General features: G+C 35.3%; 1 protein-coding gene across 1 annotated transcript in view; it reads right to left on the bottom strand.

Moving 5' to 3' along the window:
• Window positions 1–17731, bottom strand: part of DNAH12 (dynein axonemal heavy chain 12) — a 236067-nt gene that overhangs the window by 130190 nt on the left and 88146 nt on the right. Inside the window, exons 31-37 of the mRNA XM_047777497.1 lie at window positions 17381–17564; window positions 17107–17247; window positions 13701–13784; window positions 12989–13177; window positions 6231–6350; window positions 3867–4055; window positions 1327–1478 (exon numbers count right to left, since the gene is read on the bottom strand). Of these exons, the coding sequence (XP_047633453.1) occupies window positions 1327–1478; window positions 3867–4055; window positions 6231–6350; window positions 12989–13177; window positions 13701–13784; window positions 17107–17247; window positions 17381–17564 (1059 nt within the window). The remainder of the gene's footprint in view (window positions 1–1326; window positions 1479–3866; window positions 4056–6230; window positions 6351–12988; window positions 13178–13700; window positions 13785–17106; window positions 17248–17380; window positions 17565–17731) is intronic.

Consider the following 17731-nt stretch of genomic DNA (forward strand, 5'->3'; position numbering starts at 1 on the left):
TTGGAGAAGAGACTTGTGGTTGCCAAGGGGGAGGGGGAGGGAGTTGGAGTGACTGGGAATTTGGGATAATAGATGCAAACTGTTGCCTTTGGAATGAATAAAAATGAGATCCTGCTGTATAGCACTGGGAACTATATCTGGTCACTTATGATGGAGCATGATAATGTGAGAAAAAAGAATGTATATACGTATGTGTGACTGGGTCACCTTGCTGTTCAGTCGAAAATTGACAGAACACTGTAATCCAGCTATAATGGAAAAAAATCATTATATAAAAAAATAAATAAAATTAAAAAAATAATATTAGCCTTTAAATACAAAAATACAACTGTACAAAATAGAGATAAAATGTTTCCTAAGTTACTTTTACTTAAAAAAAAATTAGACAAAATTGTCACAAAATTCACTCAGAAACAGAGTCTTCATCCAAAAATAACAAATCATGACCTGCATGCATATTATGTAAGCTTGTCTAGTTTAAATAATATTAATTATAGGAGTTCCCATCGTGGCTCAGTGGTTAGGGAATCCAGCTAGGAACCATGAGTTTGTGGGTTTGATCCCTGTCCTTGCTCAGTGGGTTAAGGATCCCGTGTTGCCATGAGATGTGGTGTAGGTGGTAGACATGGCTCGGATCCCACGTTGCTGTGGCTCTGGCATAGGCCAGCCGCTACAGCTCCGATTAGACCCCTACCCTGGGAACCTCCATATGCCGCGGGTGCAGCCCTGGAAAAGACAAAAAGACACACACACACACAAAATTAATTATAAATTATGCTAGTGTTTTAAAAGCAAAATACCTATAAAAGTGTTATTAAGAAAATTGGTATGTTTATGCCTATGGTACATGCTAGGCTTTTCATCTTTTATAATGCGCTCTTCTGATTTAAGTCTGAGTGCTTTATATTCATGTTAAGTTATAAAGAACTGGCGCACAACATATTTGAAAAATGCTAAATATAATGGGAGAATGTGGGTCGTGGTTAGTCTGATCTCTCAGGAGTACGGTGAACATTTGAATAAAATGCATACCTTTTTAATAGTAGCATTGTAACTGACTTTTTGTCCACTATTACAAATAAAAGAAATAAAAAGTGGCTTATGAGGCAACAAAGTATGATGGCAAAAGATTTGGAGTGGGTAATAGGAAATCTGGATTCCAGGTTTACCTCGAGTAACAGATGTGACTGCAGAAACATCAATTAGTCACTCAGGGTCTCAGTTATCTGAAAGTGAATAACCTCAAAGTTTAATTCAAAAATTCTGTGAACCTATTAGAAAGGCACTGTCATGTTTTAAGTGCATGTTTATAACAGAGTTTCTTACTTTGCATAGGTAATACTCAAATCCATTAGAAACGTATATCTAATTGTGTCCATTGTAGGAACTATGATGTCTTGAATCTTGACACGTTTATCTCCTAAATTAGTACTTTTAATTAATTCATTCCAGTGGATCCAGCGACCTCGATTTTTCAACTACAAGAGAACATAAGCTTAAAAATATTATAACGATGCACCTGCTATCTAAAAAGGCTCTTTTTAACACATTTATCATATTTGCTTCTAAAAACTTTGTCTTTCCCTCCTTCTTACTGTGAAATATTATTCATCTAAAATAATGTATATAACATATTTAAGTCAGGAAGCAGATTAATAAGAACCCATGAATTCACCGTCTAATGTAAAAAATACACAATTTTTGGAGTTCCCTCATGACCTAGTGGTTAAGGATCCAGTATTGCCATTGCTTTAGATTGGTTTTCTTTTTCAATAACCTGAAGAACTTAATGAAACTTAGTTATTACAAATTCAACATAAATCAAATTTCAGATATTTTTGCCTCTATGTCCTCTTAACACTCTAATCTTTCCAAAACGTCTTCAGGATGTCCTTGTGCATATATCAAGAATGTATTTGAGAGGTACTCTGATGTGGCTGAAGTTACAATTGATGGGACTTTGGCTTCATGTTTTTGTATTGTGAAGTAAATGGGTAATAACCTCACTAGAAATAAAATATCAAATCAACTCATTACATTTCTTTCTCTAAGATTATTCTCTTTGGTATTTTGATCCAGGCTGATATTCAGCCAGGACATATCATAATAGATAAACTGATTATTACAATACTGAAATTCTTTTGTACCAGGAGCTAAATAGCTGCTGTCCTGACATCCTGAGTGCCTCCCTAACCTACCCTCCCCCACACAGGTATCTTCCTTTCTAGCTTGTCTTGTCCTTCCCTGGAGATTCAAAGGCTTCTCATCATCAAGAAACAAAAGAGTTAACATCTGGCAACGAAGGAGGTCTCTTGGACCCTGCTCCAGTGCTATGGCTGGCATCTAAGAAACTTTAAATATTTTCTAGCAAATTGTGTGTGTATGTGGTTTATATCTGGATGATTGTAATTTTGCAAGTTTGGGTAAATATTTCTTTACTAATTCATATTCTTAATTTCTTAGTTTTAGCTTTTATTTTTATCAAAGTTATATATGCATATATTTTGGAGTGAAAAGTTTTTCAGGGCTAGGGAAAAACAGTTTCCGTTTCTCATTTTCTCTTCTCCAGCACCAACTACCTCTACCTTTTTAAGCTGGATGCTTTGGTATTTACCTTCAATTTTTAAAGAATATACTTGTTATAACCACTTGACTTTTTAGAGATTATTATATTGAGTTCCCATTGTAACTAATGAAGACAATACTCTCTGTCTGGTCACATTCTTAAAATTCTTTGTTAGCATGGCTTTAGAAAAAGGTTACTGCACTGGCAATCAGCAGAGCTGGGTTCAAGTCCTGGCTCTGCTAGCCAGTTGCCTTCCCAGGTTTGCATTTTTGGGGATGGGGGTGTAGAGGGGCACCTGCAGTATATGAAACTTCCCTGACCAAGGATCAAAGCTTTTCCACAGCAGCAACCCAATCCACTACAGTGACAATGCCTGATCCTCAATCTGCTGTGCCACAAGAGAACTCCCAGGTTTGCTTTTTTATATACCTTGATCTTACTGCTCTGTGAAGTAAAATTTCCATGAGTCAAATGATTATGCAAATGCTTGCTGTTTAAAAGAATCTTTGGAGTTCCCATTGTGGCTCAAGGGTGATATGAATCTGACTAGTATCCATAAGGACGCAGGTTCGAACCCTGGCCTCACTCAGTGGGTTAAGGATCTGATGTTGCCATGAGCTGTGGTATAGGCCACAGATGTGGTTCAGATATGGCATTGCTGTGGCTGTGGTGTAGGCCACTGGCTACAACTTTGATTCGATTCCTAGCCTGGTAACATCCACATGTCACAGTGCAGTCCTAAAAAGACAATAAAAGACAATAAAATAAATAAAAGAATCTTTTGTGAAATTTTTTTTAATTGGAGAAAATAAGAGTTCCTGTTATGGCTCAATGGGTTAAAAACCCAACGCAGTGTCTGTGAGGATATGGGTTCAATCCCTGGCCTTGCTCAGTGGGTTAAGGATCTGGCATTGCCGCAAGCTGTGGTGTAGGTTGCAGGTGTGGCTAGGATCCAGCATTGCTGTGGCTGTGGTGCAGGCTGGCAGCTGCAGCTCCAATTTGACCCCTAGCCTGGAAACATCCATACGCTGCAGGTGTGGTTCTAAAAAGAAAAAGAATAATAAAATAAAATAAATAAAATAAAATAATCTTGAGAAAATGGATTTAATTTAAATTATAAACTATTCATAAGGTGAGTTTATCTATACTATCCACAAGTTATAGGAGGAGAAACTAGAGAGAAGGGATTAAGATACTAACCACAGGAGTCAAAGTAACTTTAAAATGGGAACCCAGTTTTGAATTCTGATCTAAGACTTTGTGTTTTATAGCTTATCATAACAAGAATTTTATATCATACCTCATACATGTAGTCATAGACTAGGCCTTTTTCATCAAAGGGGCATTCCCATTTACCCACAGAGTCAGGTATTGGGTTGTTTTCATCTTTTCCCTGGATGACTAATCGTATGTAAATGTCAAAAACAAGGCGACCATCTGTATCACAACTTCCTCCAATGGACCAAATCAAAGAAAATATAAAGCAAGCCTGTTGGTTTTAAAAAAAAAGTTTAATGTATATTAATTATTTAAAAGAAAAATTTAATAGATTAACTAAATTTAATATATTAGGTCCTAGTTAACTTATCTGGAATGGTCAGATCTACAAATAAAGTGGAATGAAGCACATGTCAATCACATAAAGAATCATTTCTCTGGCACTGTGTAACTAAACTGAAAATGCTCAGGCCAAATGACCTAGGAGTTTCTCTTTTAAGAGTTTATCCTCAGATATGTTCTCACCAGTTAAAATGATATATATACAAGAATATCACTGCAGCACTGTTTTTTGTAGCAAAATATCTTAAGAAATGCAAAAGTTATTTAATAGAGGTCAGCTTTATTGATTTTTGTGTTTTTTAGGGCTATGACTACGGCATATGGAAGTTTCCAGGCTAGTGGTCGAATCAGACCTGTAGCTGCCTGTCTACACTCAGATTCATAGCTCAGATCCAAGCTGTGTCTGTGACGTACACTGCAGCTTATGACAACACCAGATCCTTTAACACCCTGAGCAATGCCAGGGATCAAACCCCTATCCTCATGAATACTAGCCGGCTTCGTTACCACTGAGCCACGATGGGAACTCCCAATAAAGGTCAGCTTAATTAGAATATGCTACATACACTGAAATATGTGCATCTGTTAAAAAAAAAAAAAAAAGTAACCCAATTCTCACATGGAAAGATCTTCAAAATATTGTGAGGAAAAAATACAAATCAGCATGTATGCTGACATATATTAAAAATGTTTACTGAGGAGTTCCCGTCGTGGCGCAGTGGTTAACGAATCCGACTAGGAACCATGAGGTTGCGGGTTCGGTCCCTGCCCTTGCTCAGTGGGTTAATGATCCGGCGTTGCCGTGAGCTGTGGTGTAGGTTGCAGACGCGGCTCAGATCCCACATTGCTGTGGCTCTGGCATAGGCCGGTGGCTACAGCTCCGATTCAACCCCTAGCCTGGGAACCTCCATATGCCGCGGGAGTGGCCCAAGAAATAGCAACAACAACAATAACAACAAAAAGACAAAAGACAAAAATAAAATAAAATAAAATAAAATAAAAAAATAAAAAATAAAAAAAATGTTTACTGGAGTTCTCATCATGGCTCAGTGGGAATCTGATTAGGAACCATGAGGTTGCGGGTTTGATCCCTGGCCTCGTTCAGTGGGTTAAGGATCCCGCGTTGCCATGAGATGTGGTGTAGGTGGTAGACGGTTAGGATCCCGTGTTGCTGTGGCTCTGGCGTAGGCCAGTGGCTACAGCTCCAATTAGACCCCTACCCTGGGAATCTCCATGTGCCATGGGTATGGCCCTAGAAAAGACAAAAAAAAAGTTTACTTATAAAAGAGAATATGCATCAAATATCTTTATGGCTACATGAGGCACTGGTAATAGTGGTTTGAGGGTGGCTGGGGGACTGGTATGAATGGAAACCCTACTTTTGTCTTTTTAATTTTGCTCTTGGTATATCCCTTGCCAAGTTAGAAAATCCATCAAATATATTTTAAAGGAAATTTTTCTATGGCAACCAAGCGAAAGGAAAACAATGGGAGGGAACTGCTATTACCTTAGAGTAGAAGAGAAGATAGACTGAATAGAGGAGATCAAAGCATTTGGGATTAAGGTGGTGGATAGGAAAGTAGCACAGACCAGGGAAGAGAATGGAGCATCTCTTTCCTTGACTCCCTTAGAGCTCTGTTCTTTGGCATTCTCTGACTCTTAGATGTTAGCTAACCTGGATCACTGGCTCCTTCCTTCCTACCTATATCTTCTCTGGATTCTGCCTCCAGTGCTCTACCCAGCTGGTTGAATGTCTGCTCCTAGTCTTTGATAGCCAACTTGTTGCAGCCTACACCCTAGCTTAACATTTAGACAAGATCAATTCACCTGAAGTTCATATTGGTTTAACATTAAGTCACCTTGTTATTTATCAAATTACAATCTCTTATAAGGTGTTTTGATTCATTCTGACATATTTTACTTTCTCCATATTGTTTTTTAAATCAGAATTCCAAGTCAGAGTAACTTTAATGTGTTTGGGTATTCTTTTGGTACCTAACAAAAAACAGCTCTGGATATTGCAATGTCTTTCACAATATAAGCATAATTTGTCATAGACTTATTTTACTCTATAATTAAAAACCACACTAAGTATAAAACTAACCATAATCCAAACACGAATATGCTTGCTGGTAGGATCATTTTCTACCACGTTACACAACAGTACTTCAAAGAGGCGTGTGAGAGATACAACCACATTGCTATCACTTGTAGGAATCAGTTCCTTCAAAATAAAAAGAAAAAGACACTTTACTTTCATCTTATTTGGATTATAAAAGACAATAAATGTTTCATTTAAAAAAATAAAAAAACATATTTTTCATAAGGTCTTTATAAAATTTAAACTTTAAGAATTTAAAATATAGGCATGATAAAATCTCTCAAATGTTTCAGTCTAACATATTACACAGTTGTGCAAAACATATTTTTATTCTAAATTCTCTGAGAAATGAAAACTAGTAAGAGAATAAACAATGTTTGAGAGATAGTAGTACTGAAGTTTATAAGACCCATTTACTCATCTATTCATTCAACAAACATTTATCAAAAACACAACATACTATATACCAGGCTAGGAGATATGAAACAAAACACACGATCTCTGAAAAGAAGTGATTTTGACATTAAATGGATTAAATAATATGGTATAATAATGACATGATGGAGTAAGTCCCAGGGTGGTGGGAGGCTACTAGACTACTCAGGATAAACAATTATCCCAGATCCAGGAAGGAAGACAAGGAGCAAAATGGGAGAGGAAAATCAAGGAAGGTTTTCCAGATGAAGTAATAGCTGAGTTGAATTTGGAAGGGAAGTATGAGATAGCCACATGCAGAAGGAAATAATATTCAAGGCAGGGGAAACTACATATACACAGACATGGAAATATGAGTGGACAAAGAGTATTAAAGGGTTTTTTTAGGATGTGAAAGAGAAAGAGAAATGGCAAGAAATAAAGCCTAAGAAGAAAATGAAATAAAAGGAATACAAACTAGAAAGGAAGAAGTAAAACTATCACTGTTTACAAATGTCATTATACTGTACATAGAAAACCCTACCAGAAAACCATTAGAGCTCATCAATGAATTTGTTAAAGTTGCAGGATACAAAATTAATAATATAAATCTATCACTTTTCTATGCACTAACAATGAAAGATCAGAAAGAGAAATTAGGGGAAGGAACAATCCCATTTACCACTGCATTGAACCCACCTAAAGAGGTAAAAGACCTGTACTCTGAAAACTCTAAGATGCTGATGAAAGAAATCAAAAGTGACACAAACAGATAGAAAGATATACCATGCTCTTGGATTGAAAGAATCGATATTGTCAAAATGACTATACTACCAAAGGCAATGTACAGATTCAATGCAATCCCTACTGAATTACCAATGGCATTTTTTCATAGAACTAGACCAAAAAAGCATTTAAATTTGTGTGGAAACACAAAAGACCCTGAATAGCCAAAGCCATCCTGAGAAAGAAAAATGGAGCTGGAGGAATCAGGGTCCCTGACTTCAGACTATACTACAAAACAATAGTCATCAAAACAGTATGGTGCTGGCACAAAAAGGGATCACTGGAACAGGATAGAAAACCCAGAAATAAACACACACACACCTATGTTCAACTAACCTATGACAAAGGAGGCAAGAATATACAATGAGAAAAGATCATTTCTTCAATAAGTGGTACTAGGAAAACTGAACAACTACATGCAAAAGAATGAAATTAGAACACTCTCTATTGCCATATACAAAAATAATCTTAAAAGATTAAAGACTTAAATATAAGACCAGATACTATAAAACTCTTAGAGGAACACATAGGCAGAACACTCTGACATAAATCTCAGCAATATCATTTCAGATTCAACTCCTAGAGTAACAAAAATTTTTAAAAAAGCAAATGGGACCTACTTAAACTTAGAAGTTTTTGCACAGCAAAGGAAACCCTAAATGAAATGAAAAGACAGTCCACAGAATGGGATAAAATATGTGCAAAAGAAGCAGCTGAGAAGGGATTAATCTTAAAAATATACAAACACCTTTTGTAGCTCAAAATAAAAAAAAACAACCCAATAAAAAAGTGGGTAGGAGATCTAAACAGACATTTCTCCAAAGAAGATATACAGATGGCCAAAAAAAAATGAATATGCTCAACATCATTAATTATTAGAGAAATGCGAATCAAACTACTATGAGCTACTACCTTAACACCAGCCAGAATTACCACCATCAAAAAGTCTACCAACAATAAATGCTGGAGAGGGTGCAGAGAAAAGGGAATCAATCCTCTTATACTGCTGGGAGGAATGTAAATTGGTACAAACACAATGAAAAACAGTATGGAGGAACCTCAAAAAAAACTAAAAATAGAATTACCATATGATTCAATAATCCCACTCCTGGGCATCTATGCAGAGAAAACCATAATTCAAAAAGGTACATGAACTCCAAAGTTCACTGCAGCACTAATGCCAATAACCAAGACATGGAAGCAGCCTATATGTCCATCAAAAAAGGAATGGATTATGATGATGTGGCACATATATAGAGTGGACTATATTCAGCCATAAAAAAGAATGAGATAATGCTATTTGTAGCAACTTGGGTGGACCTAGAGATTATCACATTAAGTGAAGTTAGACAGTCAAAGGCAAACATCATATAATATCACTTATATGTGGAATCTAAAAAAGGATACAAATGAAGTTATTTGCAGAATAGAAACAGACTCACAGGCTTTGAAAAACTTATGATTACCAAAGGGGACAGAGGAGGGATCGACTGGGTGTCTGGGAATGGCATATGCACACTGAAGTATATGGAATGATTGGCCAACAAGAACCTGCTATATAGCACAGAGAACTCTACCCAATATTCTGTGATAATCGATGTGGGAAAAGAATCTGAAAGAGAATGGATTGTGCATATGTGTATAACTGAATCATTTTGTTGAACAGCAGAAATTATCACAACATTGTAAGTCAATCATACTTCAAAAAAACTTTAAGAAATGAAAAAAAATTCAACTGCAAAACAAACAAACAAAAACCTTATAAGCAGACAGGGATCAGATCTTTAAAGGCTTTATAGGCTATGTTAAGATGCCATGGTAGGGGGAAGAGGCTTCCAAGTTGAGTAAATGGAATGAATTTGTGTTTTGGAATCGTCGGTCTGATAGCAGGACGAGAGTAGCTCTACTGTATTGATTTAAGTAGGAAATGATAAAGGTCAGAACTCAAGATAGTATAATAGGAAGAAGGGGGATGATTAGAGGAACTGCAATGGAGACGAGAGTACAAATATAAAAGTTAGCAATGAGGGAAAAATCAACAGATGTTGGGGACTAACTGGATGTGTAAAATATGGGAATGAATTATGAAAAGAAAATATCACTAATCAGAAAGAGTGAAGATGAAGTCAATTTTGTAGTATTTACAACATACACTATTACAGCTTAAAATTTTAAAAACTGAAAAATGATTATCTGTATATTTTCTATATGAGACATTGTATAGAGTCTTCATAAAGCAGAACTGTTTTATTTTCTTTTATGCAGGATATTTTTACTATGTCCAAAATAGTATTTTAGGATGAAAATCTACAGAATACCCCCTTTCTGTTCTCTATATTAATATATTTATTTACATGTAAGTAACTAATATACGTATGAATGTACATGTGTGGTGGTCCCGTGAAAGATATGTCTACATCCTAACTCCAGGAAGCCACAAAGGTGATCTTATTAGGAAAAAGGGTCTTGGAGTTCCCATCATGGCTCAGTGGTTAACAAACCAACTGGTACGTGGGTTCAATCCCTGGACTTGTTCAGTGGGCTAAGGCTTCAGAGAATGACTTAAGTTTCCTCAACAAAATAAAGGTCATTCATGAAAAGCCCAGAGTTAAAATCATATTGGGGTAAAAATGAAAACTTTTCCTCTAAGATCTGGTACAAGGCAAGGATGCTCATTCTCATCACTTCTATTCAACACAGTGCCAGGAAGTATTAGCAAGAGTAATGAGACAAGAAAAAGAAATAAAAGACAGCAAGTCAGAAAAGGAGAAGTAAGTTTACCTCTATTTCAAGATGACATAATCCTATTTGTAGAAAACCCTTTAAAGACTCCACAATAGGGGAGGGGGGACCATAACCTTTCAGAAAAAAATAAATTCGGTAAAGCTGCAGGATACAAAACCATTCACAAAAATAAACTGCATTCCATGGAGTTCCTGTCGTGGCACAGTGGTTAACGAATCCGACTAGGTTGCGGGTTCGATCCCTGACCTTGCTCAGTGGGTTAAGGATCAGGCATTGCCGTGAGCTGTGGTGTAGGTTGCAGACGCGGCTCGGATCCCACGTTGCTGTGGCTCTGGCGTAGGCTGGCGGCTACAGCTCCGATTCGACCCCTAGCCTGGGAACCTCCATATGCTGCGGGAGCAGCCCAAAGAAATAGCAAAAAAGAGACCAAAAAATAAATAAATAAAAAAATAAACTGCATTTATTTACATCAACAATGATGTATTCAGAAAGGAAATCAAGAAAGAAAACAATCCCATTTATAATAACATCAAAAGAAATACTTAAGAATAAATCTAGCCAAGGAAGTGGAATATTTGTACACTGAAAACTAAAACAGTAATGAAAGAAATTGAAGACACAAATAAGTGGAAAGATATTCTGTATCCATGGATTGGAAGAATTAATATTGCAAACTGTCCATACTACCCAAGTGATCTACAGATTCAGTGCTATCCCTACCAATATTCCAATGACATTTTTTTTTACAAAAATACAAAAACCAATTTTAAAATGTGTATGGAACTACAAAAGATTTCAAATAGCCAAGACAATCCTAAGAGTTGTAGACAACACACTTTCTGATTTCAAATTATATTACAAAGCTCTACTAATAAAAAGATTATGGTAGGGACATTAAAATGGACATATAAACCAATGGAACATAATAGAAAGCCCAGAAATAAATCCAAGTATATAAGATCAACTGATCTTTGACAATGGTGTCAAGAATATACAATGAGGAAATGATAGTCTCTTTAAAAACTGATGTTAAAAAAACTAGATGTTCATAGGTATATGAATAAAACAGAATCCTTATCTTATAATAAACATAAAAATCAACTTAAGATTTTTAAGATGGATTAAACTTAAATGTAAAACTTGAAACATTAAAACTCCTAGAAAAAAAATAATGGGGAGAAAGCTCCTTGACATTGGCTTGGCAATGATATTTTTTGGATATGACATCAAAAGCTCTGGCAAAATAAATAAATGGGACTACATCAAACAAAAAGCTTTTCTGCACAGCAAATGAAACTGTCAAAAAATGAAAAGGGCATGGAGAAATCTACTCAATACTCTGTAAAAACCTATATGGGAAAATAATCTGAAAGATAGGTATTATTAAAGATAAATTGAGGTATTAAGTGTTGGTGAAGATGTGAAGAGAACCCTTGAGTACTGGTGGTGGGGATGTAAATTGGGCCAGCCATTATGGAAAACAGTATGGAGGATCCTTAAGAAACAAAAAATAGAACTAACATATGATGCAGCAACTCTTCCTCTAGGTATATACCCAAAGGAAATGAAATCAGTACCTCAAAGAGATATCTGTTCTCCCATGTTCATTGAGGCATTATTCACAATAACCAAGATGTGGAAATACCTAAGTATCCACTGGTGGATGAATGTGATTGTATATACAATGGAATGTTATTCTTTCTTAAAAAAGAAGATCCTGCCATTTGCAGCAACATGGACAAAACTTGAGGACATTATGCTAAGTGAAATAAGTCAGACTCAGAAAGGAAAAAAACTCCATGATCTCACTTATATGCAAAATCTAAAAGCTGAATACGTAAAAAGAAGCAGAGAGTAAAACAATGGTTGCCAGGGGTGGGGAGATGGGAAAAATGGGGAGACACTGGGCAAATAGTACAAAGTTACAGTTATGTAGGATGATTAAGTCTAGAGATCTCATGTACAGCATGACGACTATAGTCAATAATTCTGTTTTGAATGCTGGAAAGTTGCCAAGAGAGTAGATTTCAGATGCACATACAACGCAAAAAAACACGTTTTAACTATTTGAGGAGATATGTTAATTGGCTTGACTGTGATAAACGTTTCACCACATAATGTATATCAAATCATCATGTTGTACACTTAGTATTCTTAGTTTAATTTATTTGTTTATTCGTCTTTTTAGTGCCACACCCACAGCACATGGAGGTTCCCAGGCTAGAGGTCCAATTGGAGCTGTAGCTGCTGGCCTATGCCACAGCCACAGCAACGTGGGATCCGAGCCACATCTGTGAACTATACCACAGATCACAACAATGATGAACCCTTAACCCGGTGAGTGAGGCCCGGGATCGGACCTGCATCCTTATGGATCTTAGTCAGATTCGTTTCTGCTGAGCCATGACAGGAACTCCACTTTTTATTCTTAAAATTAAAATATTAAACATAGAGGGATAAATGCATGTGTGCACGTGCACGCATACACACACTTAAATAAAAGTATAACTAGGGAAATCTAAATAAGACTGGTAGATATTACCATTGTCAGTATCCTTGTTGTGATATTATAATACAGTCTTGCAAAATGTTACCATGGGAGGAAATTGGTGAAGTGTATGTGAGATCTCTCCATATTCTTTCTTATGACTGTATATGAATCATGGATTGTCATAATATTTTGATTTTTTAAATGGATACAACATGTCTAGGGAGAAACTTATTTTAGTTATTTACCCTACCATTCTGACCTTAGACTTAGTCAAGTTGAAGGGAAAGTAAAGAAACTTGAGTATATAAGAGAATTATACTATTACCTTGCATTTTTTCTTACGGAGGCTTAAAGTGGGCTGTATTAACCACTCAAAAAGTCCTTTCAGGAGAGCTTGATGATCTGGTTCCTGTAGAGGTCCTTTCAGTGAATTCAACCATGAAGACACAAGGGGTTTCCATCCCAGCTGTGAGGGCTCCAAATAAATCATGCCACAGCGGCTTATAGTGGCAGGCTACAGAAAAAAAGACAAGTCTTCTTCCATTCCGGCACTGGAAAAAGACTTCTTTGCATGACTTACAAGGTCCTTCATGATCTGCTTCCTGTCTTCCTCTACATCACATAGGCTAGATGAAACTATTTGCAGTTACAGCTCCCCAGATATGTCATGGCTCCAAGTCTTTGTAAGTCATTTTGTAATGATCTGGAATGCCCAGCCCCATTCAATCTCCCTGGAAAAGTTTTACCCCTCAAAACCATATCACACACTCAAAACTCTTCCAGTGTCTTCCTATACCTATTTCCCTCTTGGATGCTCACCCCCTCCGTATTCTTAGAGCACTCACATGTAGCTCTATACTCGGCTATGTCTATTTATTACCATGTTTCCCATCTTCCCTAAGTGAGCATACACTGTGTCTTATTCATCTTTGTGTTCCTTGTGCCTAACTTGCTGTCTGACACATAATAAAAAATACTTACTAAGTGAACAAATGAATAAATGAACAATCTATTGTTATATTAAATTATGAACTTACTGAGGCCTGGGAAAGGTCCATTGCTTCAAAGATGAGGCTCATTTGAGGAGACATCTGAATGATTTCTCCACTCATAAGGCAAAGCTAAAGATAATTATTTTTTAAAAATCTCATACTTTTCAGATAAAAAATTATTCTATTTATTAAAGTATCTCTTATTATACAATGGAATAAGTATTAGAATGGAAGCCAGAAAATCTTAATTTTTGGTTTAACTCTGTCAATTAGTTATTAGGTAACAAATATATAATATCTCAGATTCTCAGTCTCTTCATCTACAAAAAGACGATTTTTCTTTCACAGAATTAGGTGAGAGGGGACTTACATAATGAAAAAACTGTAAAATCCTATGCAAACATAAGTCTTTGTTATTAAAAATTACATGAATACTCTTTTAAAAAGTTGTCAAAAGTCCTTTTATAAATAAAAAAAACTACAAAGAATAGAGAATACTATGAACACACATGTCCATTTCCTAGATTTAGCCAGTGTTAATTAAATATTTCACCATATTTGCTTTTTATTTTTAAAAAATATTTTAAATATCATAACACATAGCATGGCATTCCACATCCAAATATGTCAACATTCATCTCTAAAAATAAAGATTTTTCTCTATAACTACAATAACATTATCACATCTAACAAAATTATCAATAATTCCTTAACCTCATCTAATATTCAGCCAATACACAAATATTCTCAGTTTTATCAGAAATGCCTGTTCAACTGATTTATTCAAATCAAAATGCAATGAAGGAATACAGATGGATTGTGTTTACCATGATCCCTGGGTCTCTTTTAATCTAAAACATTCCTCTTTAATCAAACATGTAAAAACTGAATTTATCAACTACATCCTTTCTGCCAAAGGCAGAAGCTATCCTATCTTCTCAATCTCCTTGGCTTCTATCTTTGGAATTATCATTAACTTTTAATAATATTGGTAATCATTATACATTGTTGATACTCCAAATTAATTTCATTATTAAATCTTTTAAATTCTTCCTCTACATTTGTTTTTCAGTGTTTCTTCTCTGATTCCACTATCATTCTCTAGTCCCGGTTTTGGCCCTATCAAACAACATTGTTCAACAACACAGCATTTAACCTTTCTGGAACTGTTTCTTACCTGTACAATGAATTAATGGTCTAGTGCTGGACTGTCCAGTATGAAAATTAATGATCATATGTGGATTATATTAAATTATATTTAATTTTATTTAATTAAACTTGGAATAAAATTTAAAATTCAGTTCTTATATTGCACTAAGCCACATTTTAAATGCTCAACAGCCAAATGTGTCTAGTAGCTACCTTATCGGACAGTGCATGTAAGATACTTCCATTTTACTGCCGAAAGTTCTATTTGACAATGCTTGTCTAGAATACTTTCAACTTTCCTCCATGTTGTTTCAGCAAACATTCTCCTTCTTGCTACAAATTTGGGAAGTGAAGTCAACATTATTCTCACTCCCTCATGCTATTTCCCAACTACTTCTATTCCACGCTCCAGTACATCACTTACTCCTTTGACAAGCCCTGCTTGGCTAAAGCCTTTGGCAGTTGGCTCAATCTCTTTCTCTTCACTATAAATCTGGCCTGTTATAGTCTTCATAAGGGGAAACATCTCAATATGGCAGCCACCCCAGTACTTATCTTCACTTAATTTTCCCCTACTCCATTCCAACCATCCACTTTATACACATGGGACCTTCTCTCCTGGAACACTACATCCAGTCTCCTCTCTTAGCCTCCTAACCATCCAGGTCTCTTACTCATTGACTCCTAGTATATTCACTCTTCATTTCCATAGAGATTTTCATATCCCTGTTGTTTTCATTTCCTTTATTATGTGGCTTCTAGCCTATGGTCCAAAACTTCTATCATTCTCATTCCAATAACTTTAAAGTCCTTCTGTATTTCCAGTCTAGCAACATTATCTATACCCACATCTAAGGGGATTAGACTGGTAGAGAAAATCTCAAGGCAGACCTTGACACTACAACAAATAACTCATGGTCTTCAACTTATCAGGTTCTTTATAACTCTCAGATATACTTCTATGTTTTCCTAGGAAGCAATCTTTTGCATTTTTCATAATGGCTAACTTAAATCTTCCCCTTTCTCCACAAGTGTACAAAGAAACAGGGCCTACTACTTCACAAAGAAAAAATAAATCATCAAAAGAATTTGCCCTCAAATTTCCACTATCAAATCCATATGTTCACGTTTCCTGTTTCCCTCTCATCCAATATGAAATAATCCTTCCACCTGGCTCTGAATCCTTAGATTTAACTGTTGTGATTAACCCCTCTCTTCTGAATCATCACTATTTCATGTCTGTTTACTCTCCTGCACCTTAGCTCAATCAGTGTGAAAGAAAGAATATGAACAAATGACCAACCACCTATGATAAAGTATTGGAGTATATGTTTGAGTGCTAATTAGTTTTTGTATTTAGTGGTATAACTATTTTATATAAGTATAAAAATAAATTGTGATATATTAATCAAGTAGAATACTAATACAGACCTAAAAGTAAGATAAGAAATAAATAAATAAATTGAACTACAATATAAGTATTACAGATTACTATATTGACCAAAAGAAGCAAAGCACTAAAGAGTTTGATTCTCTTTACCTGAAGTTCAAGAAATGGCAAAATAGCTTATCACACCAGAAGTCAGAATAGCGATTTAGCCTTTGTAAGGGTGTGCTGATTGGGAAGGTGTGCTTGTAGGATGCGATAAATTTTATGCATTTTTGTTTAGATGATGGTTATATGAGTGTACACATAGGTAAAACAATCAAAGAATTTAAACTTAGTGCACATTTTATACTTTACATGTATTATCTCTCAAAATAAATATTAGAAGACTTCCATTTTCTCATTCTTTTGTGTATCTCACAGGTTCTACGGTAATGTACCACACATAAGCACTGAAACAGTTAATGTTTTCCCAAAAATGAGGGCCATTTATTTACTTCTAAAACATTAAATTTCTAAATAAGAAACTTTATAGAACTACAGTCACTTAACAATTTATTATCACCCATTACCTTACTATTGTCTTCATGCTAACACAGTAGTTTTAATATATTTGTATTCTATTTTAAAAAATTAAGCAAAGAATTTACTACAGCATAGTTTTCATTTAAAAGATCATTTATAAACTTATTCAATTTGCTGCATCCTTCATTTTAAATATATAGTCCAAGATGATTGGTTTTGAACACATAACATTACTTAGGCATGTCTGCATGTGCTTTGCTTTGCTTTTTTAAATTGGCATTTTTTAAAAAACCATACATTTACTACATTAATCATTTTTAAATTTACGGTTCAAAGTGTTAAGTATATTCATATTGTGCAAGTGTTTTGCTTCTAATCATGATGATTTACCTTTTTATTGTCATCCAATACTGTGTTCATGCTCTCTATCCACAAAGTGTCAATGGGACCATCAAATACAACCCATTTCCGGTCAGGTGTTTCTAATAAGGCAAATTCTCTAAATGTATTAGCCACAATACCATCAGTCCACTAAAGAGGGAAAAAGGAAGAGTTGAAAAGCTTCCCTTATAAAACTATAAAATGATAATACAAAAACATTTTAAATTTCTTGGCCTAATGTGCATTGTTGATAAGAATGGAGAACGTTTATACTATAGATTACCTCATGAGACACTGGGTCAAATTGTCCAAAGAGTTGGCCCATAGTAATGGATTTGGGGTTTACAGTCCTATAAATGACCTTTTCTTCCTCTCCATAGCCACGTTCATTCATAAGAGTTAGAGTTTCAGCCAGCATATGAAGAACTTTTGTTTTAGCAGCAAAAGGCTCTCCTACTAACATAAAACTATTAAGGAAAAGAAATCATTATACAAAAAGATTCTAAAAAATAATGGTTAATTAAATTATTTGCCTTTATACTGGTGCACAAAATTTTACTTTGTGATAATTGCTACATATAAATTTTAAAATTATATTAATTTTTCTCAGATATAAGGGAAATACATTTAATTT

The sequence above is a fragment of the Phacochoerus africanus genome, chromosome 1 (assembly GCF_016906955.1).
Source record: "Phacochoerus africanus isolate WHEZ1 chromosome 1, ROS_Pafr_v1, whole genome shotgun sequence".
Taxonomy (NCBI): Eukaryota; Metazoa; Chordata; class Mammalia; order Artiodactyla; family Suidae; genus Phacochoerus; species Phacochoerus africanus.